Genomic DNA, 25317 nt, shown 5'->3' on the forward strand with positions numbered 1-25317 from the left:
AACTCAGTGGTCCGGGATCTCTTGTACCTTCACAAATCAAACAGTTTCCCCAATCCAGAACTGGGGATGTAAGTTTGCTTCAGTAGATTAGCAAAGCAGATGGAGACAGATTTTGTTGCTTGGCATATTCCCCCACCCCTAGAGTAAATGCTATCTGCATATCAGTCAGTTTGAAACAGTCTTCCTTCAAACAGGACCTAGATAATTGGATGGGCATTCATAAATTCACAATGTATTTGATTGTCTTGACCCTCCTTGAGAGAGGAGGTGCAGCCCAGGGTGGGAAATTGCAAGGCGTAATGGTCATAAGACTCAGTTGCCTTGAACTTGCTATGATCCTATGTGTATTTATGTATATAGATAAGCTATTGTGGATGGATGTTAAGGTGCACAGAGACTTTAAGCCAGTCTTTCTGCCTGCCTCTAAAGTCTCATCACTTTCCAGGGAATGGATCTCATTAGAGCAGCTTGGCGGAGGAGGATTGTCTGGTCCCTGACCTGGTGCCAGCAATAGTGGTTCTCCCTTAACCCAAAAAGAGCCACTAAATAGGCCACTGTGGTGGCATGGTGGGATAAAGGCTCGCTACAGCATAGGTGACACAGGCACAATTAGTGGCTGCGGCATCTGAGTCAGAGGCAGGAAGGGATGGGCATTTCTATACTTGGTGGGTGAGTGGTTCCATGGGTGACTCTTGTGGTGATCCCTCATGGAGGCTGACAATTTCATGCTAGGAGGTGTGCGTGCTAATAGTGGAGAAGGGGTATGAACAATGCTGAGCTGCTGCTGTGGAGGTGGGGTGGTGTACCACACATCTCCATCGCACACCTGCACCTCAGACATTCTACAAGGACCAAAGGAAGGAGGAAGAAATGGGTAGGGGAAAAATGGACCCCCCCCCAGACAGATATGAAATGCCAGACCATAAGGGGGTAATAAGGTGACTGGTAGACCGGACTATGGATGTAAGGCACTGGGTAGAGAGCCTTAGGATGGTGTAGGAGGGAGACATTTCTCAAAAAAAACAACTGTTGAGTAGCTGCAGTGGATGTACCTGACCTCCAAATCCTTGGTATCTTCCTTAGGAGCAGTGTCAAAAGAACCCAAGAAAGAGTTATGAGTGGTCTGAAGAACATGAGATGGCCACAGCAGAATCTGCTCTCAGAGCCTAAAGTTGAGGGGGGAGCATGAGTTAAGACCAAAGCTTCTCTTCTTTTTTTTTTTTTTTTTCCTCTTCTTACAACCTAGAGAGGGAACAGTTGAGTTACGAGGTTGAGTTACGAGGAGCCAGGCCTATGTCCTTGTCACAAAAGGAGTATGGCAAGTGGCTAGTGAAGCCTTGAAGAGTCTGGCTTGCCTACTGGCAAAAGTGTTTGGAAGTAAAATTGTTTAGTGAAACCACAAAACACACCAACTATAGCCCCTAGTAACACTTTTTAAAAGATAAAATAGAAGATATTCCTCATAGGATACCAGGACTGTCTGTCTACTGAAAACATGTCTGACAAGCGGAAAGCATAGCTTAGGAGAGTCTGACTGGAAAAAAACGTTTTCAGGTAAAAATTTGTAATGACATGCCAAAAAATTATACATCCTACCTCCAGCCATATGTTTTAACAGAAAAGTAAAACTTTTTCATCACAAAAATGAATTGTATAAAAGACATGTCCCACAAGAAACCATGAACAAAAAAACAAGAGAGTAAAAAAAAAACAAAAGAGTTGACGTAAAGTGTTTAGTTCAACCACTAAAAAAATCCATTCTTGCCCTTCTAGCATAAATTTCTGATAGGAAAGAAATACTTATTCTCCTCAAAAAATAATGAACTGCATGGTATTCTTGTATAAGGTAGTTATTTGCCCAGCCTTTGAGGAACACTAGCTGACCATTGATTACTGGAAGCCCACAGGGAAGAGCACACTTCAGCAAGAAAGTGCTGATGTTTTGACACTGTGGCCACTAATCTTATTCTGCATTTCTCAAGCTGTACAGTGGCTAAGACATGGAAGATGACCTAAAGTTTTGAAAGCTGGTCAGTCAACCCCATTCTTGGCAGGAGGCATCCCTTATAGCTTAGGCTACTGCAATATTGGCATATAATGAGTAATGTAGCTGTGTGATTAGGGGATGGAAACACTGAGAGTGTGCTTAGCAGAAATGAAAGGGAGAAAAAAATGGAATCTTAAGATTATTGTAGAGAAGTTTAGTCTAATGCATCTGTAAAGTAAATGCCAAGGAAGCAAGTCCGAGTCCTTTGTTTGGAAGGTATTGACAACAGCAGAAGTAGGAGGAGGTATGAATGGATCCTATCTGGTGAACTTAAGTGATGGTAAAAGTGTAATCTTCGATTGATACTTGGATTCCTAGTATGAGACAAAATCAGAACACTTTATGGAGCTGTTCTGTTTCTATGCAGATCACCATGATCCTCTCGAGTATTGTACTGAATTTTGAAAGTGTAATACAGTGGCAGTTCAGAGGATGTCAACAAAGTGATGTAGGGGTGTCATCAGAAACCTTTAGAAAAGAAATTAAAATAATATATAAGAATAAAGGTTGTCAGCATGGTGGACACGTCGGTATTGGGCAGTAAAGTGCCTGAATTTAAAATATTTTAGAACAGTCGTGTATATTATACAAGGAAAATGTGATTATAGAGTAAGAAGGTGAATAGCTGAAGGGTGCTGAGAAGGATGAGAGGGAAACCCTTTTTGCAGAAGATGGTGGATATACAGTTAAATGGACTGGATGAATTAATATGTGTATATCTTTCCTTAAGACTTTTAGTTAGAAACTGCAAATTGACAGTATCTTAGCTCAGTTCTTATTGTGTATGGGGGGACATGGCTAAGAAATATGTAGTACATAGAGCGCGTTGATTACTCTCTGATGTTCAGGAAAAGACAAATCAGTTAAGTACCAGAATGGCACACAACCTGACCTTAACAAATGTTAAGCACCCCCTGCTTATGTTAAGGTCTTTTCCCATGCTAGGCAGTAAAATCTGCCTCTGCTGAGTAGTAAATTGCAGCTGCAGAAAATTTGTTTCTGTCTGCTCTCTGTACCCTTAACATGTCGCTAACTTCCTGTAAAAGAAAAAAAAAGAAAGACTTAAAGAGTTGATAGAATAACAGAATGTGTATTTGCCTGCATAATCTGAAGAATGCAAAGTCTGAAACTCAAATTTATGTCATTATTTAGTGACTTTAAGCTAAATAATGACATAAATTTGAGTTTGAGTTTGCATTCTTCAGATTATGCAGGCAAACACACATTCTTTTATTCTATCATATGTCATTATTTAGTGACTTCACGTGTAAGCCGCGGTGGTGCAGCGGTTAGCGTTGTCGCCTCACATCACAGCAAGAGGTCCTCCCGATTGAGTCTCAGCTGGAGCGCCTTCTCTGTGGAGTCTGCATGTCCTTCCCGTGGTAGAGTGACGTTAAAGACATGCAGGTAGGTGCATGCATGCGTGAATGGGCATGCCTTCTTTGAAGGTTGGGCGTCAGGCTGGCAACTCGGCACCATAAAAATTTACTGCCAATCATTAGCAGACGGGAGTTCTGCTGTGGCGATCCCTAACCGGGAAAAGCCGAAAGACTTTTTATTTAGTGACTTCAAGCCTCAGTGGTTTGTCCAAAAACCACATTTTATGAGGAACGGACCAAAAATATAAAGCAATAATCGGGATGTCCTGAGAAAATCGAGACAGTTCAGAGGTATTAAAGGCGAGTGTAAACATAACGTAGTATGTCACAATACCCCTCTGACAGTGCTGGCTAAGTGTTTTATGGGTTTGAAAGCTGGGAAAACACTTGGCAATATTTTTCCCCTTTAACTAGTAGTACATGGAGTAGATGAAGCTCCATGCATTACAGAGAATTATGATCGCCTCAGTGATCATAACCCCTATTATGTGTTCTCGATGTGGATGCCAAGATTCGTTGTCACGGTAAATTTCTTAACATTCATGTCTCGAACACATAATAAGTGGGCTATGATTGGCGATCCAATCATAATCCTTTGTGCCCATTCTAGGACCTGCAAATTTATCTCCAAGCAGTCAGGATATGCATGTAAGAGTAAGTGGGCTAGGTGGTTCTTGCTGGTTATTAGTCCTTTTTTTCTCCCTTTCATATGTTATTGTCTGACATTACAGATGCTCCCTTGGTAGTAAAGCATAGAGCAGCTGATACATTTGTGCATGCCACGAAGTTCAGAAGGCACTGACAGTACATAGAGTAGTGCCTATAGTTTGAAGGAACAGATCACAGTTTTTGTACATTTGTACTCCTCCTGCTTTCTTACATAGTTATATGGGCAGCTCTCTTGTGCTGCTTTACTTATAAAAGTTTCATAATGTCTGTTAATAATGTGCAGTTTTTCAGAGAACTTACAGTTTCAAGGAGGAACTAGCTGTACAAATGTCTGAGCCCTTGGATGGGGGGATGACTAAAACCCATACTACAGCTCTGGCTGTGTATGGAAATCTTTAACAGTGAAAATTTGGTATTCTCATTTGTCACAGCAGTGGAAGCTGTTATGCTGTATTCAGTTTCTTTGTACTTTGCTGCAGGGACGATCCCCTGGGGGCCTTCATGCAGTGTAGCTTGATTCAAAATGCCTCAAGCTGTAATGGTTCTGCTTGCTGTAACTGACAGCTTTGTGGCACCAGGCAGTTTTCTAGCATTGCCTCATTCGTGTGTAGTTTGGCACCCCTGTCTTATGTTCATGTGGAAATTGTTTCACAGGAGTGACGCAGGAATAATCTGAAAAAAGAAAATGAAATGCAAGCTCATTTGTAACTTGGTCGATGGAAAATGCCAGAAAAACTGTTACTTGAGTAATCGTACATGTGCTTTTGCCAAAATAAACATAGTTTGCTTTTGGTTGAATGGATACAAGTATTATCCATTACAGCAAAGTTGTTGCTGATATGCATTATTAGTTTCTGATATGTATTATTAAACATAGACATCCCTGAACCTCTGAAACTTAGTTTAATATAAATTATTTAATTTAATTCAATATAATAATAAGTAATGACAGACACAGTATGTTTGTATTTATTTATATTAAATTAAGTTTCTTAGTTTTTAGGCTCCTGGCGTGTCTGCTTTGGTTTTTGAATTTAACATGGCATCAGTAATATTTTGTGTTTCTGTGACCTTCCTCCAGTTGTTTTTACATTTGTATAATGTACAGTGCGGTAAAATGTGTTTTTGGGTGTGGGAATCCTTAACATTGGCTTGGAATATACAGTTCTGAATGATTTGCATGGTGCCAGTAGCAGCCTGGTACCTGTATTTTGTACACACTAGACAACTCGGCAGAGTGGTGTCTCAGCAGCAACTGTACAGGGGTTGGTTTTAGTAGCCCTCTTGAAAGTTGATTAGGATACCATCCTTCCTGCAGTAACGATGCAGCCATTATTGGCTCTGCTTCAGAAGTCTGTCTAGTTATACTTTTAACACTCCTGTGCTGTGCCGTAAAAAACGAGTCCTTCCTGTCCAGTGTTGATCCTTACCATTTTTTCTGTAATCTTCATAACCCCTTGATGCCCTTGGTACCTTCCACATTGTATCAGTGGAACTTTTCAGACAAAGTCAGACTTTTCTGGCCGATTACAGCTGCTTGACCCTCTTAATCTTCCATTTCCCTCCCTTCTGGATAAAACACAGATTCTTTTCTACAGTTTATGCCTTTTTTCCTTGGTAGCTGTATTTTTCTGTCTCTAACAGCTTTTGAATCTGATCACTGCTCACAATTTTTGGCTGTCTGTGAGGCTTGGATGCTTGTTTTCCCTTCAAACCTTTTGTAGTTGTAAGTTTGCTCTGTGTGTATAGATATATTTATTTATAGGCGTGTGTGTGTGTGTGTATATGTGTATATATATGTATATGTGTATAGATATATATATATATATATATATATATATATATATATATATATATATAAATATAAATAAATATAAATGCGTGTGTATATATGTGTGTGTGTGTGTGTGTGTATATATATATATATATATATATATATATATATATATATATATATATATACAAATGTAGATTTTATTATTATTATTATTATTATTATTATATTTATATATATATATATAAATCTAGGACTTTTGATCGAAAGATCAAAACTCCGAATCCATCATCACGGAACACACTTTTAGCAAAAGCGCTTTCGCTAAAGTGTGTTTATATAAAAAAAAAAAAAAAAAAAAAAACAGTAAATTAACATTTATGCAGGGGGCCAAGCCCCCCTGCACCCCACCACCCCTACTTTATTATTCTCACTCCGGGATCACACTACAGTGGGGAAAAGGGAAAAATTCCCTTAATGACACCATAGTACGATCTCCGCAACAGTCACTCCCCCACAACTCCCTCTACCTCCAGGCATACTTCTGCGAAAGTGCTTCTTCGGTGAAAAGCACTTTCACGTAAGTATGCCTGGCCATTTCAGATTTGGTGAAATGGCTGTTCGCGCAGTAGTCCCAGACCCATTATATATATATATATATATATATATATGTATATGTATATATGTGTGTGTGTATATATATATATATATATATATATATATATATATATATATATATATATATATATATATATATATATAAAAACACACACACTGGATATAAAAAGTTTACGCATCTCTGTTAAAATGCCTGTTTTTTGTCATAAAACAATGAGACCATAATAAATCCGTTCAAAACTTTTCCCACCTTTAATGTGACCTATAACCTGTACAATTCAATTGAAAAACCAACAAATCTGTTAGGGGAAAAATATAAAAAATAAAAAACGTACAATAAGCTGGTCGCATAAGTGCGCACGCCCTTAAACTAATACTTTGTTGAAGCAGCTTTTGATTTAACTGCGGTATTCAGTCTTCTTGGGTACACACGTGCCATCAATTAAAGAGACTCTGGTTAACCCCAAATAAAGTTCAGCTGTTCTAGTAGGATTTTCTTGACATTTACTCGAGTGTTAACACAGGATAAAAAGAGCTTACCATAAAGCTAGAGTCAGTCTGTATAGTCATTACCGTACTGTTCTTCATCAGAGATCTCATCAGTCCTGTATTACTGCTAATCCATGCTGTGTGAGTTTTTCCATGCCTTTCTACCAGTCCCTAGACAAAGTATTCATGCTATGTGGTACTCTTGTTATGTTCTCCCACTTTTTCAAAAAAAAAAAAAATAATAATAAAATAAACATGTTTTGGGGACCTTTCTTGTAATTCTAAAATTATCTCTTATTCACTCAGTCCAACTCTTAATTTCTTATTTCTTGAGGAATAACACGTTGACAATTTTAATGTGGATGATTGTCTCCTTTCTTACTGGAAGTCATAGAGAGTCCCCCCCCCCCCCCTCCAATACACATGTCATTTTTGAGCCAGTTATAAAACAGATTGCACAATTTAAAGTGTTTTGAAGGATATTTTGAAGATATGCAGAGTCAAGGATTCTGTTTTTAGGGAAAGGAAATGCAAGAGTATACTTGTTCCATGTCATAAAATTTAGAATGGCCTGCTACTTACGTTTGGACTGTTTGGAAAACAGGTTGGTGTATTTCTAGTTGTATTAAATTCTAACTGTAGAAAATGTCACTGTCCGTCCCTTGGAAGAAGCTATTGTCTATCCCTATTCCTCCAAGTTTTGCAGATGGCTGTAATAATGCAGTCTGCATCGTACAATCCGTGCTCCTTCTCTAAGAAATGTGCTTCATAATAAAACCCTTCTCAAGAACTACTCCCTCTCTTCTGTACTGCCGCTTTCCTTGCACTGTCCTCCTTTTTTCCAGTTATCACTAATTTGCACCAGTTATTCATTTCTATCAGTTTGTCCCAAGTTCTGGAACACTCCTTAAGTCAACAACCCACATGAAATGCTTTTATAACAAGATTTAACGTCTTTTTGTCTGCATCTCATTGCTTGTGCTACTTGGCTGTCACGTAGTTTGCTGCCATTTCGGTATTGATTCTTAGGCTTATTGTTGATATTCTTTTTCAAGCTGTCGATTTGTAACTGTAAATTATTATTTGGGAATCATTGTTAGTGTGTTACCGTAATGTAAGTTATCAGAACTGAATAAGGATTGTTTCAGCCCGCTTCACTTAAATGCAAAACATAAGTATCTGTTTTTAATATTGTCCTGTGCGGATCTGGCTAATTTTGTACTCTGTACTGTGTAATCTCAGTGCCATTTTCTTACAGGGATCTGTGTACTTCTTTGCTTATGCTGTGTGATTATAGGTTGCATTCGTCATGAGGAATCTGTCTAGCTTTGAGTCAGTCCTCTGTGTCATTTCATGCTGTGCAGTCAGCCTATTCCAGTCTTAGAAACTGAAGAAAAGGAAGAATTCCCCTAGTGCCCTCCTACTATTTCTGAAGAAATGGGATGTTGCACCACCTTCTTTAAAAGTAACATTTAAGTTTAAATTTAAAACAGACCAATGCAACCTTGATGAATGAAGCTGTACTTTGAGCTGCACATCTCCGTGCATGCCATCTGAGATCTGGCTTACTATGAAGGTATCTCTTTCGGATGCACAGCATACTTTTAATGCAGTACGTATCCATTTAAACCACTAGCACAGAACTAGTCAACAAAGCACAACAGCCAATTGACCAAACTGGAATTATTACATTGTAATCCTTAGATAGTTTAGTCAAATTTAGTATAGTGTACTTCATTTTTTAAGAGTGGTGGTGTTAGCTTGACGGTTTCATAGTTATTGAGCATATGACACAGGAACAGTGCCCTTTACGAATGTACGTCAAGTGATTTGTCATTTTTTTTTTCCATATACTGTAAAATATTTCTTGAATAAAATCTACTGACAATTTTAAAATAGCTGAGAGAAGCCTTGTAGTCTTGACCCCATTAAAAACATTTGAGGAGTAGAGGGGTGTGGATGCATGCTTTCCAGATAAGCTATCTTTAACAATCCTGTTGTTATGGTTGTCACTGTCATTTCCTTGCAGCGCAGTACTGCAATTCAGAAGGGCGTACTCTGAAGCTCTTGTCTGTCTTCGTTCACAGATTCAGCCTGTAAAATGGTCCAGTGGCTGGCAGCAAAGCTGGGCCCAACTGTAACATCTCGCTACATAGCAAGAAACCTACTACGCCTGCTTACCTTGTGCTATATAGGTAAGGTCTTACAAATCCAAATAATACACCGCATGCCATCCGTAACTTTGTTGTTATATTTTTTAAGTGTGAAAGTCAGTATGTTTAATGGACTGGCAACCTTCCTTTGAAATAATGTCCTTTGGTATCTTTCTTATCTTTGTTAGAAGAGTAAATGTAAATAAAAAATGCATTTCTGAGAACAAATGGCAGCAGAAAATATAAACTTTTTTTTTTTTTTGCATTAGTCTCTCTAAATGCGATTCTGATCAGTTTATGTATGCTTTTTCAATGTTTTTCATTTATGTGACTCTGACTTGCAACTAAATGTAATAAGTGCAGTTCTGCCGTTTTTTTTTTTTTTTTTTAAACACCTTTATTGAATTATTACCCAAGACATAGGCAAACGTACAGTTATATAAAATAAAACCACTTCAAGTACAGTTGGTTTTATTTCTATTTTCTACTAATTTTTAGCAGCCACCAAAATTAAAGTTAACAAGGCTTTACTATGTCTAGGCAATACAGGTCCTGTATTACTGCTCAAAAAAATCACCTTAGTTACACCCATTTACTCGCCCAGTATTTCTGACAGAGCACTCTGTAGGGAAATTTTAAAGTACGTAAATTCATTATTTTCCCAGAAAATATGTTCCTAGTTAACCTCTTTCTTCCCAATAACACCTTCAACATTTGTCATCTACTTGAGGAAAGATTCCTTGGAGCCTGCCTGGAGTATAAAAATACCTATGCAAACACTTCCAAGTAAAAATCCTAAATCTGCTAGACTGTGTCACATACTTGGGAGCCACCCATATGTCCTGCAGTTATTTCCTTGTGAATTGCTTATCCAATCTCTCTTCCCGATCTTTTCTAACCTCCTCTGATTGATTCCTGTAGTTATGGTGCAGTGTTTTGTATGCCCTACTAGTTATCTCCTTTTTAACAGCAGTTTCTGTTCTAGATTCAGCTAAAAACTATACCAGAGCGAGCAGGTCTTTCTCTTAGGATCCCTTATCTCTTTCTCTTTGCCTATGTACTGATATCAGTAGAGAAGTCGGTCTCTAGCCTGCACTCCAAATGTCTTCTTGGCCTCTTCCCAATCAGTTACCTTTCCTTTTCTAGTTATTTGCTCCCAGTACCTTGGTCCTTTGCCAGTTTTCTCCAGTAAATTCCAACCCCCCTTTGCCTATTCTCTGTACCCCTAATTGCAGCCATCCCTATTGACCGAATCTCCTTTTTCCATTCCTGCATTGGCTTAGTTTGTAAAATGCATTTTGCTACTTCATAAATACATTCTGCTACTTTGTAAATATAATATTCTATATGGCTGCTGTTTATTCTCCTTAAGGATCTACATCCAAAATCCCACTCTTTTTTTTATTTTTGAACCTTCTGACTTCATCGGCATTCCTATCCACTTTGAATTATACCTTGCTGATGTGTTGTTTGTATGAGCCTTATCTGTGTAGCTCTAAACTTTCCTTTCAAATCAGGTAATCCTAAACCACCTTGTCCAATTGGAAGGATCAACTTACTCCACTTGACCCTTGCTCTCTTCAACTCCCTAGTAAAACCTTTCAGCTGTTTATTAGTTACTGTCCACGACTTTTCCTCTGATTGATTAAAAATATGCCTGACCTGAATGTAAAACAAAAAGGGAATAAAAACATTATCATTGCTTGTATCTTGCTATTCGTATCCATAAACAAGTGCTTCCTGTTTCTCGGTTTTTGTATTCTCTTTTGTTTAGACTCTTCCCAAATGTCCTTAACTGCCATAACAGAATTCTTTTTAACCTATACACCTAAATACTTCATTTTATTGTGTCCCCATAAATATGGTCATTGCTGAACCAATTAATGTGCAGGTACATAGTTTGCAGCTATAGCCTTTGTTTTGTCTTCATGAATTTTATATCCCAGAAAAACTTGAAACTGTCCCAGATTGTTCCACAATACTGAGATGTCCTTTTTCTGGTATTATCAGGAAAAAATAATATCGTCTGCAAATAAAGCCAACTTTTCTTGATTACCATACCGGTTATATCCTTGCTTTTCTCAGTTCTTTATTTCTTTTGCCACTGGCTCTAAATATAATGCAGATAAATGAGAAAGAGGATACCCCTGCTTGGTTATTCAAACACAACTTCTCAGAGAAGAACTCTACCACTTTAATTGACTCTGATCCCAGCTATGTCATCCTAATTGACCTTATTATTGTATCAAGGAATGCAAATGCTTCCATTGCTCTACTGATAAAATTCCAGCTTACTGTGTTGAATGCTTTCTCTACATCAAGACCCACCAACAATAGCAGTGTTTTCTTATATTCTGCTTCTATCTGGATCATCATTGTTTTATTAATGTTGTTGAATGTTTGCCTTCCTTCCATCAAACCATATTGACCCACATCTATCAGTTTGGCAACACCTTTGCCATTTTTTTAGCTATTCTAGGCACTTTATAGTCCTGAGTTAAAATTGAAATGAGCCTACATGACGTTAGATCTTTTGGCTCTTTACCATCTTTAGGTGTTACAGCCACCACAGCTTTCTTCCAGAATGTTGGTACTTCCCATCCTTATAAATTACTGTTAAACAAAGCCTTACAGGTCTTTATTACATTAGAGAGTTGATTATCTGAAATGTCAGTTATCTGAACCAGCCTTCCAAAGTTTCTGGGTAGGAAAAATCATAGTCTGAATATGTAAACATTATATGTATTCGCTTGAGGATGTTTTTTGAACTGGTCAGCTCGTTTGTGAAAAATATATTCTTTATTGTCCACTGGAATTGCTGAATGGTTAAGTGTATTCCTGCTTGCAGAAAAAACAAGATTTTAGAAGTTTTTTATCCAGTTCGATTAGCCGAACTACCCTAGCTCACAATTAGTTTGGATAATCGACTCTCTACTGTACTTTCTTTCCTCCTAACTTCCAAATTTCCACAGGAATGCCATCTGTTCCAGGAGACTTTCCTGCACAGATGCACCACTGTTTTTTATCTTATCTCCTCCTATCTTAACTGTTTTTGAGTCTCCGCTACTTCTGACATTGGCATACTTAAGTCTTCCATAAATGTTTCCATTTGTACTTTTTCTTGATTTCCAGATTCATCTGCTTTCTACAAATTTTCCTAAAATTTCCATAATATCTGTTGTACCTCTGTAGGTTCTTTGGTCATTTTTGTTATTCTAGGCTCCCTAAGTTTGGCAACAACCCTTTCTATTTTCTGTTGCCTAAGTCATTGTACTACATTTTGTGCTCTGCAGTTATCAAAATACAGTTGCTCGACAGCAGTCTTTCTAAACTCATGCATATTATCCAGATACTCATTTTTTTTTCTGTTTGGCACTCCTCATCTTGTTCTGTGCGATTCACCTCAGTCTGCAACACTTTAACCTTTGACAGACCCTCTAAATAATTGCTTCTTAAGTATACTTATTTTTACTCTATTTTTTAAACTCCACTTTAATTTTATCCCCACTCACTAGCTATAATTTCTGAGGAAATTTTCTTTGCTAATAATAATTTCCACAGTCTGTACCTTAAAATCCTCTTTTTAACAGGTAGGTGGGGAAGTGACACTGTCTTATTTTAACTTCATTACTGTAGATCTGTGTGTGTGTGTGTGTGTGTGTGTGTGTGTGTGTGTGTGTGTGTGTGTGTGTGTGTGTGTATACCTTTTAAGACGCTGTCCAAGGGCTTGCACATGTGAGCCTAACTGCAGATGTTCTTCGTGTTTCACTGTTGCAGTCATCACACTTGGGTTATCCTGCCAGGGGTAGCCCTCAGTCGGCCCGAATACCAGAGGCTTAGTATTTCTGCATTGGTTGCTGTCGCTGCTGGACTGCCGTCAGGTCATCAGTGGTATAAAAACAGGCAGCCGATGCCATTACATCAGTCTTTCTTGCCGAGGAGCCCGAAGCAGAAGCAGTTTGCACGAATGCCAGTCGGCTGCTACCTGAGTTTTCGTTTCCGAATTTGAAGTTGAAGTCTTCTAAAGCTAAGTACCCCATTGGGGATCCTTTTTCTTGCTCTAACCGATGTCAGAAAAAGTTAACAATTGTCTCACCTGTGGAAAGCAAATACCACACAGAGATTTTCATTGTTACTGCGTCACTTGTTTAGGCCCAGACCACGACGTCCCTCGCTGTCGGTTTTGTGCTTTGTTCAACTCCAAAACTATAAGTCGTCGGGCCCTTATCATAGCTAATGAAATGGCTTCGGTAAGCCATCCGACTACCGATCTTCTGAAAAAACGTAAGGACAAAGACAGAGAGGTCCGAAACTGCCAACTACTCTTCATTAAGCTAGTCGCCAGTTTGCCAGTACTCTGGTGCTTTCACAGCCCCTGATGCCCGCTTCTGTGGATTTGCAGGCCGTTACCAACACCCATTCAGAGTCCAGTTTGCCGCGAGACTCTTATTTGACTACGGAACCTGCAGATGCCTCTACCTTGGATGGGTCCGGAGCTGCTGTGCAGGCACTGGCTTCCGAGGAAGTTGTTTGCACTACTGGTATTTAATACAAACCAACGACTTCTTTCTCCTCTTCAGTTCTTTCTAAAACTGCCGAGTTTCTAAGTCCCAGGGTATGAACTACGTCAAAAAAAAAAAAAAAAAAACAACTACTCAAGCGCCTGCTTCCATGCCTCAATCTCAAATGCTTAACATGGCGGAAGACCTTATTATGCTGATTAGGGGAAGTCAGCCTGCCCCTGCTAAAAGAAAAAAAAGACTTGTCCCCAGCAGCTTTATCCGACCAAGAGTCTGATGACTCTGATGACTCTGAGGTTTCTGATTATGAAGACCTGCCTTTATCTGCTTATGAGGATTCAGATGCAGAGGAATCCATAATTCTGCCTCTCCTCCAGAGGATTTTTTTTTTTTGGTGAAACCTTACATACTTTGAGAGAGCATTTCCATTGGGAATGCCAGGATTATCCTCAGTCCAAAAAGAGACTCTGGGAATTTTTAGATTTACCACAGCACAGACCCTTAACTATTCCTCCTGTGCTGGATGTTGTGGATGATCTCTTTGTAGAATCCAGTCTAACTCCTGATACTGTACCAGAATCCAGTCTAACTCCTGATACTCTACCTCCTTCACCCAGGAAACCTGACAGGTGTTAGAGTCCCTGACTCGCACAAATTTCTTTTCAAAAATCCTACTGCTGACCCAGAGGTCATCTCCCAAGGACCGAAAGGAATAAAAGCAACCACAGCTAAGAATCCCGCCCCTTCGGACAGGGATTCCCGAGCTTTAGACAGATGGGGTAAAAAGTGTACACCTGTGCAACTCTTGCCATTAGAGTATTAAATTGTCAGTTCCACATGCTGAAATACCAGCAACATACAATGGAACTTATTAAACAAAAATTCTCTACCTTCCCAGACTGTGCAGAAAATAAAGAATTACAGGAGCTTATGCATTCTGCAAGCCAAGTTTCTAAGCATACCCTGCAATGTGGGTTTGACGCCCTAGAAGCATCCTGCAGGGCAGCAGTAACAGGTTCTGTAATTAGAAGGCATGCTTGGCTTAAGGAACAGACCTTGCCAAACCATGTCAGATCAAAACTATTGGACGCACCACTGAACAAAGACAGTCTGTTTGGCACCAAAGCAGAGGAAGTTTTAAAAAAGATGGAAGAAAAAGCCAAGTCTATGCAGATAGTTAAAGACTTTTTGCAAGTCCAGCCTCTAAGATTCAGTAGGCAATGCCCCTCAAAACACTGATCCTTTCCAGTCCCCCTCAAGGCCGCCTCGGACTAGACCTAGGGGGAAGCAGACCCCCCCCCAGACAGCAGTCCCAGGGAATGCAGAGATCTAAGCAATGGAGTACCTCCACTTCTAAAACAGGGAGTGCTAAGCCACCCCATTACTGAAAGAATTCATAGTGACTTTTCCAATCCACCTCTGCCCACCTGCTTGTACCCCTAGGTGGAAAACGTGCCTCCCATGCAAAAAACTGGGCCTCCATCACCAACGATCGATGGTTCCTCAACATAGTGTCCCAAGGGTACAAATTTTATTTCCACAGACTGCCAGCCCAAAAAGGGTTCCCATATCTTCCTCCAAACCAGTGGGCAGAGGCACAAAACCAAGTTCATTGCCTGCTCTCCATGAGGGCAATTCGGCCTGTTCTGCAGACCAGATAGGCCAAGGTTTCTATTCCAGACTTTTCCTGGTGCCCAGAAAAGAGGGCACCTGGCACCCAATCTTAGATCTCTCCATTCTAAACACCTTCCTGGTGGAACCAAAATTCAAAATGCTCACCCTCCAGCAGCTTCTTCCTATGCTGTCCAATGATGCCTGGTTAGCCACCCTAGACCTAAAAGAGGCCTATCTGCACACCCCAGTCAAAGACTTTTGCAGGAAATATCTTCGTTTCAGGGCAGGATCTATGCATTCTCAGTTCTCTGCACTTCCCTTTGGCTTATCTACTGCTCCCAGAGTCTTCACAAAATGCCTGGCTCCAACCATTGCTTTTTGCAGACAAAGAAGTTCAAATTTACTTGGACGACTGCCTGATTCAGGCAGGCAGACAGGAAAAGCTGTTGCAGCACCTGACTTTTGTAAAGGACCTACTGACCTCACTGGGGTACACTATAAATGAAAAGAAATCCAAACTAGTCCCCAGTTAGAAAATTGTATTCCTGGGAGCAAGACTGGACACAGCATCCCAGATAGCATTCCTTACTCCAGAAAAACAAGCCTATGTCTGACAGGCTACTTCTCTCAACTGACCACGACAACCCAGGGCAGCACTGCACAGGAAGGGGATACCCAGTGCTGCACGTGGATACAGTGCAATGAAAAAGTATTTGCCCCCTTCCTGAGTTCTTATTTTTTTTGCATGTTTGTCACACTTAAATGTTTCAGATCATCAAACAAGTTTAAATATTAGACAAAGATAACCCAAGTAAACACAAAACTGCAGTGTTTAAGTGATTTTTATTTATTATGGAAAAAACTATCCAAACCTACATGGTCCTGTGTGAAAAAGTAATTGCCCCCCTTTTGTTAATCATGAAGTAACTGTGGTTAATCACATTTTTGGGAAAACCGAGTTTAATTTCACTAGCTGCACCCAGATCTGATTACTGCCAGACCTATTGAATCAAGAGATCACTTAAATAGAACCTGTCAGACAAAGTGAAGTAGGCCTGTCAGACAAAGTGAAGTAGGCCAAAGATCCCAAAAGGAAGACATCATGCCAAGATCTAAAGAAATTCCGGAACAGATGAGAAACAAAGTAATTGACATCTATCAGTCTGGAAAAGGTTACAAAGCCATTTCTAAAGCTTTGGGACTCCAGCGAACCACGGTGAGAGCCATTAACCACAAATAGAGAAAACATGGAACAGTGGTGAACCTTCCCAGGAGTGGCCAGCCTACAAAAATTACTCCAAGAACGCAGCGACCGCTCATCCAAGAGGTCACAAAAGAACCCAGAACACCATCTAGAGAACTGCAGGCTTCACTTGCCTCAGTTAAGGTCAGTGTTAATGACTCAACCATAAGTAAGAGACTGGGCAAAAATGGCATGCATGGCAGAGTTCCAAGGTGAAAACCACTGATGACCAAAAAGAACGTCTCACTTTTGCCAAAAAACATCTTGATGATCTCCAAGACTTTTGGGAAAATATTCTGTGGACTGACAAAACAAAAGTTGAACTTTTTGGGAGGTGTGCGTCCTGTTACATCTGGAGTAAAAGTAACGCAGCATTTCAGAAAAAGAACATCATGCCAACAGTCAAACATGGTGGTAGTGTGATGGTCTGGGGCTGCTTTGCTGCCTCTGGACCTGGACGACTTGCTGTGATTGATGGAACCATGAATTCTGCCCTCTACCAAAAAATCCTGAAGGAGAATGTCCAGTCATCAGTTCATGACCTCGAGCTGAAGCGCACTTGGGTTCTGCAGCAGGACAATGATCCAAAACACATCAGCAAGTGCACCTCTGAATGGCTTAAAAAACAAAACTGAAAGTTTTGGAGTGGCCTAGTCAAAGTCCGGACTTGAAGCCAGTTGAGGTGCTGCAGCATGACCTTAAAAAGGTGGTACATGCTCGGAAACCCTCCAATATGGCTGAATTAAAACAATTCTGCAAAGAAGAGTGGGCCAAAATTCCTCAACAGCGATGTGAAAGACTCCTTGCCAGTTAGCGCAAATGCTTGATTGCAGTTATTGCTGCTAAGGGTGGCACAACCAGTTTTAGGTTTAGGGGGCAATTACTTTTTCACATAGGGCTATGTAGGTTTGGATGTTTTTTTTTTTCCCTCAATAAATAAAAACTGCAATTTGTGTTTTACTTGGGTTATCTTTGTCTAATATTTAAATTTGGTTGATATGAAACATTTAAGTGTAACAGACATGCAAAAAAATAAGAAATCCAGTAAGGGAGCAAATCCTTTTCCATTGCACTGTATAAGAAAACCCATGGTGGGCAGCCTAAATCACCCCAACAGAGTCTGCCAGTAACAGGGGAAGTCACTAGTTCAGGTACACAGCCAAGATCGGGGGTTAAATGTTTTAAATGTAACTAGAGGGGCCACGTATCATATAGATGTCCATGGAGGCAAAGTGGGGAACAAAAGGCTGAGGAGTTAGCAAGTGGGAATAACAATATGCCAGTGGTAAGTAGTTTGCTGACAGCAGGAGTACCAAACTATCACAAGAGGTTATATCCTATTTTAATGGATGGAAAACAGGCCAATGCTAACAGAGACACAGCCTCTAATATAACCATTTTGAAGCCTGCAGTGGTTAAAGAGGAGCAGTACTTGCTTGGGCAGTCCACTGCAGTAAGAGCTTTTGGAGGGACCTCATTCCAAATACCTTTGGCCAGGGTTTAGTTTGACTAGTTTGGTGGAAACGGAAGCAAGTAAGTAGGTGTGTTTGAGGATATCCCTACAGATGTCTTGATAGGGAATAATTTTGATAATGCAGTACCTTGTGGGCATGCAGTTACACTCGGTCTAGCTTGGAGACTGGTATGTGGGTCTGGTAGCTTGGGGGAGACAAAAAAAGTAGCACACAAAAGATAAATGGAGGAGAACCAGACAGGCACCACACCTGAAGCCAGGGTTGGTGTTGGCTATTTCAGGGAGGGATCTACCCTGTAGCAGTGAGCTTGAAGGTGAGCCACAGCTGCTGGTAGGTACTGATTTTCCTTTGGACAGAGTGACTGCAAATACAGAGGTGAGTGGTAGTACCCAGGCTGACAATGAGGCACCACTGTCTTGAGGGTACCAGACTTCCTGTGGAAGGGGAACTGGGAAGAGTCACAAAGTACAAAGGAGACCGTCTCAGCTCTCAGACCCTGCATTGCAAAGCGTGAGGGAGGTAGCTAAGGAGGCACCTGATTCTCAAGGAAAGGGAGAATCTGTATACTAGAGCAAAGGCTTAGTGTATAGAGAGTGGACCCCTCCGGGAGGGCTAGAGGGTGAGGTAATAAAGCAGTTGGTAGTGCCTAGAGCCTACCATCTAGCACTTCTAGCCCTAGCCCTTGGCATTCCTTGGCATTCCTTTTGTAGGTCATATGGACATAAAGTATACCAAGAGACATAGTATGCAGAACTTTTATTGGCTTGGGATTGTAAGGGATGTAACAGGGTACTGCAGGAACTGTGAGCAGTGCTAAAAAGTAGGCAAGGCAGGAGACCAGGTCAAAGCTCCTTTTGATGCCTTTGCATATGATTGAGGAACCGTTTCGGAGTGTAGCTATGGGTATTGTGGGGCCTCTGAGTACCCAAAGTTCCACAGGGAAGAAGTATATCCTGCTGTTAATAGATTATGCTATTGGATACCATGAGGCAGTGGCTGTATCCTCCATTGAGACAGAGAAGGTGGCAAATGCTTTGCTAGCGATCTTCAGCAGGGTAGATTTCCCAAGAGAAATACTGACTGACAGAGGTGCCAATTTCATGTCAGAACTGCTGGCTTGTTTGTGGAAGCACTGTGGGGTGAAACACCTAAAGACCACCCCCTACCATCCCCAGACTAATGATCTTGTGTAGAGGTTAAACTCTACACTAAATACCATGCCATGGGCATTTGCAGACCAGTTTAAGAAAGAGTGGGACAAATATTTGCCAGAAATGCAATGTCTGTAAGAAGCATGGTTTGTTAGTCTCTGTAGGCGTAGAAGTTTGTGATTGTTTTATGACTTCCAGAAACTGCACCAGATATTAGCAAAGCTGTTGTGTGTGTATTATTGACATGTAGGTGCTAAATCCTGACAGTTTGTAGCAATGTGGGGTTGTATGGTAACCAGAAGTAAGATAACCAGATGTATGTGATGTCATTCTGTACAGAAATAATGTTTTAATGTTACGTGAGACAGAAGTTTCATTGCAGTCGGTTTCTTGAAACCTGACATAGAAGGATCCCTTACCTACGTCATCTTGCCTTGCTCTATTAAGTAAGTAAGAACAGTAGTTCTCTAAATCAGTCAGGAAAATATAGTTAGAATAGTTAAATATTATTTTTTTGTACCTGTGTGAATCTTTGTTATTTCTAATATTTCCTGTGATTGGAACTCTGGTGTTTACTCTAAATTGATATTTCATATTTCCATGTTTTTATTATTAAATATATTTAAACTTTTCATTGTGGTTGGTCCTTTTAGAGAATATTTTAACCTTTGAGAGTACTTGTATCTATTGGTGACATTGTGGCCACTCCTGAAAGCCTTACTTTATTAGTCAAACTACCACTTGTATTAATGTCACTCAGTATAATTGGGTACCCTTGTAAGAGCCTTAGAGTAGCTGGCTTAGGAGTGTCTGGTGGTTGTAACTACCTTTATAATCTGGGCAGAAAGAGGCATAGCTAGTAAAACTGTGCCAGCCTTTCCCGTGTGTGTGTATACACGCAAATCAAATCTCAAGAGTGTGCGTGTCAGCTACTTGGAGCAGGGATGTGAAACACTGGTTTCACAGAGAGTGGTAGGGGACTTGGCTTGGACACTTTGCTGAGGACTTGGCTGTGCCAGTCGGCAACCTTACTGGGGACCTGATGGGAGTGAGACCGAGAGAAACCCATACCCCGGGCTGAGGGTGATGTCCTTCAAGGATGCATCTGCAGTCTTTACAAATGGGTTGTCCTGTCGTCAGGCAGCCCTTCGGTCGGCCGGATTCCAAAGTCTGGGTCTGGCTTCGGCTGGTGTCGCACTTCACCCGACGTCATTGCGGCAGTTCTTCGGGTATAAAGGCATCAGCCGACACCATTTTCCTCAGTCTTTCTTGCCGTGGCGCCAAGCAGAAGCTGTTCGCAAGTGCCGGTCGGTCAGATCCAGAGATTACTACTACCGAATACTACTTCGAAGACTTCTATAAAGCTAAGTACCCCATTGGGGACTCTTTCTTGCCTCAGCCGATGTCAGAGAAAGTTAATAACTGTTTATCTTGTGGGAAACAAATACCTCATAAAGATTTCCACTCCTATTGCATACATTGTTTAGGCCCAGACCACGACGTAGCAGCTTGTCTAGCCTGTGCTTCTTTTAACCGATGGACGCTTAGACGTCGCTCGGACTTTGCTGAGCAGATTTTCGGCCCCGATTTTGCCTACATTATGCCATCGGATCCTCCGACTACGCAAATAACCAAAAAGCGCAAAGAAAAGGACCGACACTCGCGGTCCGCGGTTTCGGCCGAAACCGCGGTTAAGCAAACCACGAGTGTCTCTGTTTCGTCCGAAACCGAGCAAGCGGTTCTTCAGCCGATAACTTGCCTTCTACCGAGGCCTCTTCTATCCTGGTAGAAATGGCTTCTGAAATCCAACCTTCTGTTGCGATTTCACAGGATTTATCAGACACCATTCCCCTAGATATTTCTACCCCTGCACGTGGAGCTGCTAGGCCTCCTCCAGCTATGTCTATTAAGGCCTTTGCCAGGGCTAAAGCAGCCAAAGCATCAAAACCTGTGCCTGCCAAGCCCCCCTCTCACAGGCCCAGCACCAGCTCCCATATGCTTTCTTTGGCAGAGGATCTCATCTCTTTAATCTGTGGAGCCCAGCCGCATCCAGACAGGGCCTCTCTCCCCCCTCCAGAAAAGAGGCCTAGAGCAGAGCCCCCTGAGCCAGTAGCCACAGATGATTCCTCTGATGACTCAGAACATACAGACCCTCCTGAGGCTTCTTATTCTCCTTACGAAGACTCTGATGCTGAGGAATCCATCCCTTCAGCCTCTCCTCCTGAGGAATTTTCCTTTGGGGAAACCTTGCATGCTATGAGGGAACAATTCCAGTGGCAGGGCCAAGATTTCTCAGACTCTAGAAAAAGGCTTAGGACCTTTCTACACTTGCCACAGCATAGGCCTTTAGCTATACCTCCAGTTCTATCTGTTGTTGATGATGCATTTAATGATGCTTGCACTGCTCCTGATACTTTACCTCCGGCTCCTGCTAAGCCCGATAGGTACTACAGGGTCCCGGACACTCATCACCACTTATATAAGGCCCCTTTTGCAGATCCAGAGACTATCTCCCAGGGCCCTAAAGCTGTAGCAGCTACTTCTTCTAAAACCCCTCCCTCTGAAAGGGATTCCAGGTCCTTAGAGAGATGGGGTAAAAAAGTTTACACCTCTGCTACTTTGTCAGCTAGAGCTTTGAACTGCCAATTTCATACGATTCAATATCAAGAGTTTATGCTTGACCAGTTGACTAAAAAGCTGTCCTCTGAAAAATCTTTAGATAAAAAGTATGTTCAAGAAATGTTACATAACATACAGCAGGTTAGTAACCATTCTTTAAAATGTGGCTATGATGCACTGGAGGCTTCCTTTAGATCGGCCATGACTGGCACAGTTATCAGGAGGCATGCATGGTTGAAAGAACAGGCATTACCAGACCATGTCAAATCTAAGCTTTTGGATGCACCTATGGACAAGGTCAATTTATTTGGTGCCCCTGCACAGCAGGTACTAAAAAAGATGGAAGAGAAAGCAAAATCTGTGCAAACAGTAAAAGATTTCTTACAAGTTCAACCTCCAAGGTTTAGCAGGAATTGGCCCTCCAAGAATTGGTCCTTTCCGGACTCCTCTAAGACACAAAGAGGCAGGAATAGGCGCTCTAGAGGCAGAAACCAATCCAGGGGTGCCTACAGGGGTCGCCAGTGGCAGGGTAACAACCAACGTGGCACGGATACAGCCACCACCACTACAACAACTCAATCACAGTGACTTGGTGGTGGCACCGCCTACCAGGGAACAACTAGAAGCACCCTTAGGCGGAAAGCTAACATTAGTTTCAAGAAACTGGCACTGCATTACAAGAGAAAAATGGATTTTGCAAACTATAGACCAAGGTTACAGGTTCCATTTCCATACTCTACCAGGAAAGAGAGGAATGCCAAACCTACCACGTTCTCAAAGGACAGAAGCTCTAAAACAAATATCTCAATTATTAAGAATGCGAGCTGTGGAAAAGGTACCATTAATGGAGCAAGGGAAGGGATTTTACACCAGGCTCTTCCTGGTACCAAGAAAAGAAAACAAATGGAGGCCTATTCTAGACCTGTCCGCTTTAAACACATTCCTCATTGTTCCAAAATTCAAAATGCTGACCCTACAGCAGCTTCTTCCCATGCTGGGCAAGGAGTCTTGGCTGGTAACTCTAGATCTCAAGGAGGCATACCTGCACGTCCCCATAAGACCAATTTGCAGAAGATACCTCAGATTTCTTGCAGGATCAGAGCATTATCAATTCTCAGCATTGCCCTTTGGATTATCTACTGCGCCCAGAGTGTTCACGAAATGCCTGGCATCAGTAATCGCTCATTGCAGACTTCAGGGAATTCAAATCTATCCCTACCTGGACGACTGCCTGATACAAGCGGACAACAAAACAAACTAACAGAAGACTTACAAAGAGTCATCTACCTGCTGCAAGCCCTGGGATATACAGTCAATACAAAAAAGTCAAGGCTGATTCCATCCCAAAGAATAACCTTTCTGGGTGCAGAACTGGACACATCAAAACAAATGGCATTTCTAACTGCAGAAAAGAAAGAGCAACTTCCTCTCTACTTCTTAGCATTAACAAAGCAGAGCCATCTAACTGCAAGAAAAGTGCTACAAGCTCTAGGCTTCATGGCATCTTGCATAATACTGGTCCCTCATGCCAGGCTTCATATGAGAAAGCTACAGTGGTACCTAAAGAATTTGTGGTCTCAGCACATGCACAGCCTAGAAACCAAAATTCCAATGATCCCATGCCTGAAGCAAGAGTTCTTATGGTGGGCTCAGGCCTGTCAATCAAACACAGGACTGCCCTTTTGCAAAAGTCAACCAAGACAAACCATCACGACAGATGCCTCAGACCTCGGTTGGGGGGCACACATGATGGGCAAGTGCATTCAAGGCCTATGGACTCAAGACCAGCTGCATCTGCACATAAATCTAAAAGAAATGATGGCAGTAAAATTGGCAATCCAGGCTTTCAGACCTCTTCTCCAAGAAGGCCAGTTGATGATAAGGACAGACAACACCACAGTTATGTGGTACATCAACAAACAGGGAGGCACACACTCATACCCTCTATGCCGGCTGGCACTGGACCTATGGGATGTGGCTCTGAGCTACAACATTCAGTTACAGGCAATTTATGTACCAGGGAAGGAAAACATTCTAGCAGACATATTAAGCAGAACTACAACAGATGCCCACGAATGGATGCTGCATCCGGACATTTTCAAAAGAATAGGGATTACCACAGATAGACTTGTTTGCATCCCCATTCAATCACCAGTTGAAGAAATTCTGCACAAGGACTTACCACCCACTTGCTTGGAAGGTGAACTCCCTATCCTTCAGTTGGAAAAGCCTGACAGCATACGCATTTCCACCACTTCCTTTGATGCACAAGGTGCTTCTCAAGATCAAAGAGGAACGTCCGAGGATCATTCTGATAGCCCCAGACTGGCCAAGACAACATTGGTATCCACTGCTGAGGAGCATGTCCCGGGAACAAATATGGACACTGCCCCTGATCCCATTACTGCTGACACAGAACAACTACAACATTCTGCATCCAAACCTAAAAACTCTGCAGCTAACTGCCTGGAACATTACATAGCAGCAATTAACCCAAATTTATCCCAAAGGGTTAAAGACATGATCCTGGAGGCTCGTAGACCTTCAACAAGAAAGAATTATGCAGCAAAATGGAAAAGATATCTCATCTGGAGTACTGCAAAGGGGCAAGATGTGACACTGGTAAACATAGCCAACATCCTGGAGTACTTGGCGGAGCTCTTCCATACAGGCCTGTCCTATTCCTCCATCAAGATACATGCATCAGCTATTTCAGCAGAATACAGCTTGGATCCTCCTGTCTTCTCGCATCCTCTGCTCAGACAGTTTCTGAGAGGAATTAAAAATGCAAAACCTCCCAGGAAACCTCCATTGCCAGCATGGGACTTGAACTTTGTGCTAGAAAAACTGACTCTACCTCCTTTCGAACCAGCAGCTACAGCAGAATTGCAATACTTATCCTGGAAGACTGCTTTCCTGCTGGCAATAACTTCAGCAAGAAGGGTCTCTGAACTACAGGCATTAATGGCAGTACAACCCTTCCTGATCTTCCGTCAAGATAGAGTGTCCATGAGAACAAATCCTACATTTATGCCTAAGGTGGTATCCAGAATCAGGCTATCCACCTTCCTACATTCTTCCCCAATCCACAGAACAGGGGAGAAAAGCTCTTACATACCTTGGATGTACACAGACAATTACGCTACTACCTGGACAGGACAAAAAACAATAGAAAAACTGACCAGCTTCTGGTAGCATATGCAACAGGAATAGAAGGAAAACCAATTTCTAAACAGACCATCTCCAAATGGATAGGAAATTGCATTAGATTTTGTTACTCCTACCATGGAAAGAAAACTCCAGAGAATATCAGGCCTCACTCCACAAGGGCTACAGCCACTACCACAGCTTTCTTACGAGGAGTGGCTACCAAGGACATTATAGAGGCTGCTACTTGGACCTCCGTGCATACATTTGCCAAGCATTATAACTTACCTCTATACTCTAGATCCCGTGCTGGTTTTGCCACTGCTGTTTTGCAAGGGATCCTGACTACACCATAATCTATTCTCATTTCCTCCTCCCTAGTTTAGCTATGGTATTCTACCCATTTGTAAGACTGCAGA

The 25317-nt window shown here is 41.5% G+C and overlaps 1 protein-coding gene across 2 annotated transcripts in view; it reads left to right on the top strand.

The window, feature by feature from the left end:
- Positions 1 to 25317, top strand: part of WDR81 (WD repeat domain 81) — a 626861-nt gene that overhangs the window by 46627 nt on the left and 554917 nt on the right. For both annotated transcript variants that reach the window (XM_044054364.1, XM_044054363.1), the window contains exon 3: positions 9064 to 9171. In XM_044054364.1, the coding sequence (XP_043910299.1) occupies positions 9064 to 9171 (108 nt within the window). The remainder of the gene's footprint in view (positions 1 to 9063; positions 9172 to 25317) is intronic.

Source organism: Protopterus annectens, chromosome 13.part0 (assembly GCF_019279795.1).
Source record: "Protopterus annectens isolate FY-2018-M chromosome 13.part0, PAN1.0, whole genome shotgun sequence".
Lineage (NCBI taxonomy): Eukaryota > Metazoa > Chordata > Ceratodontiformes > Protopteridae > Protopterus > Protopterus annectens.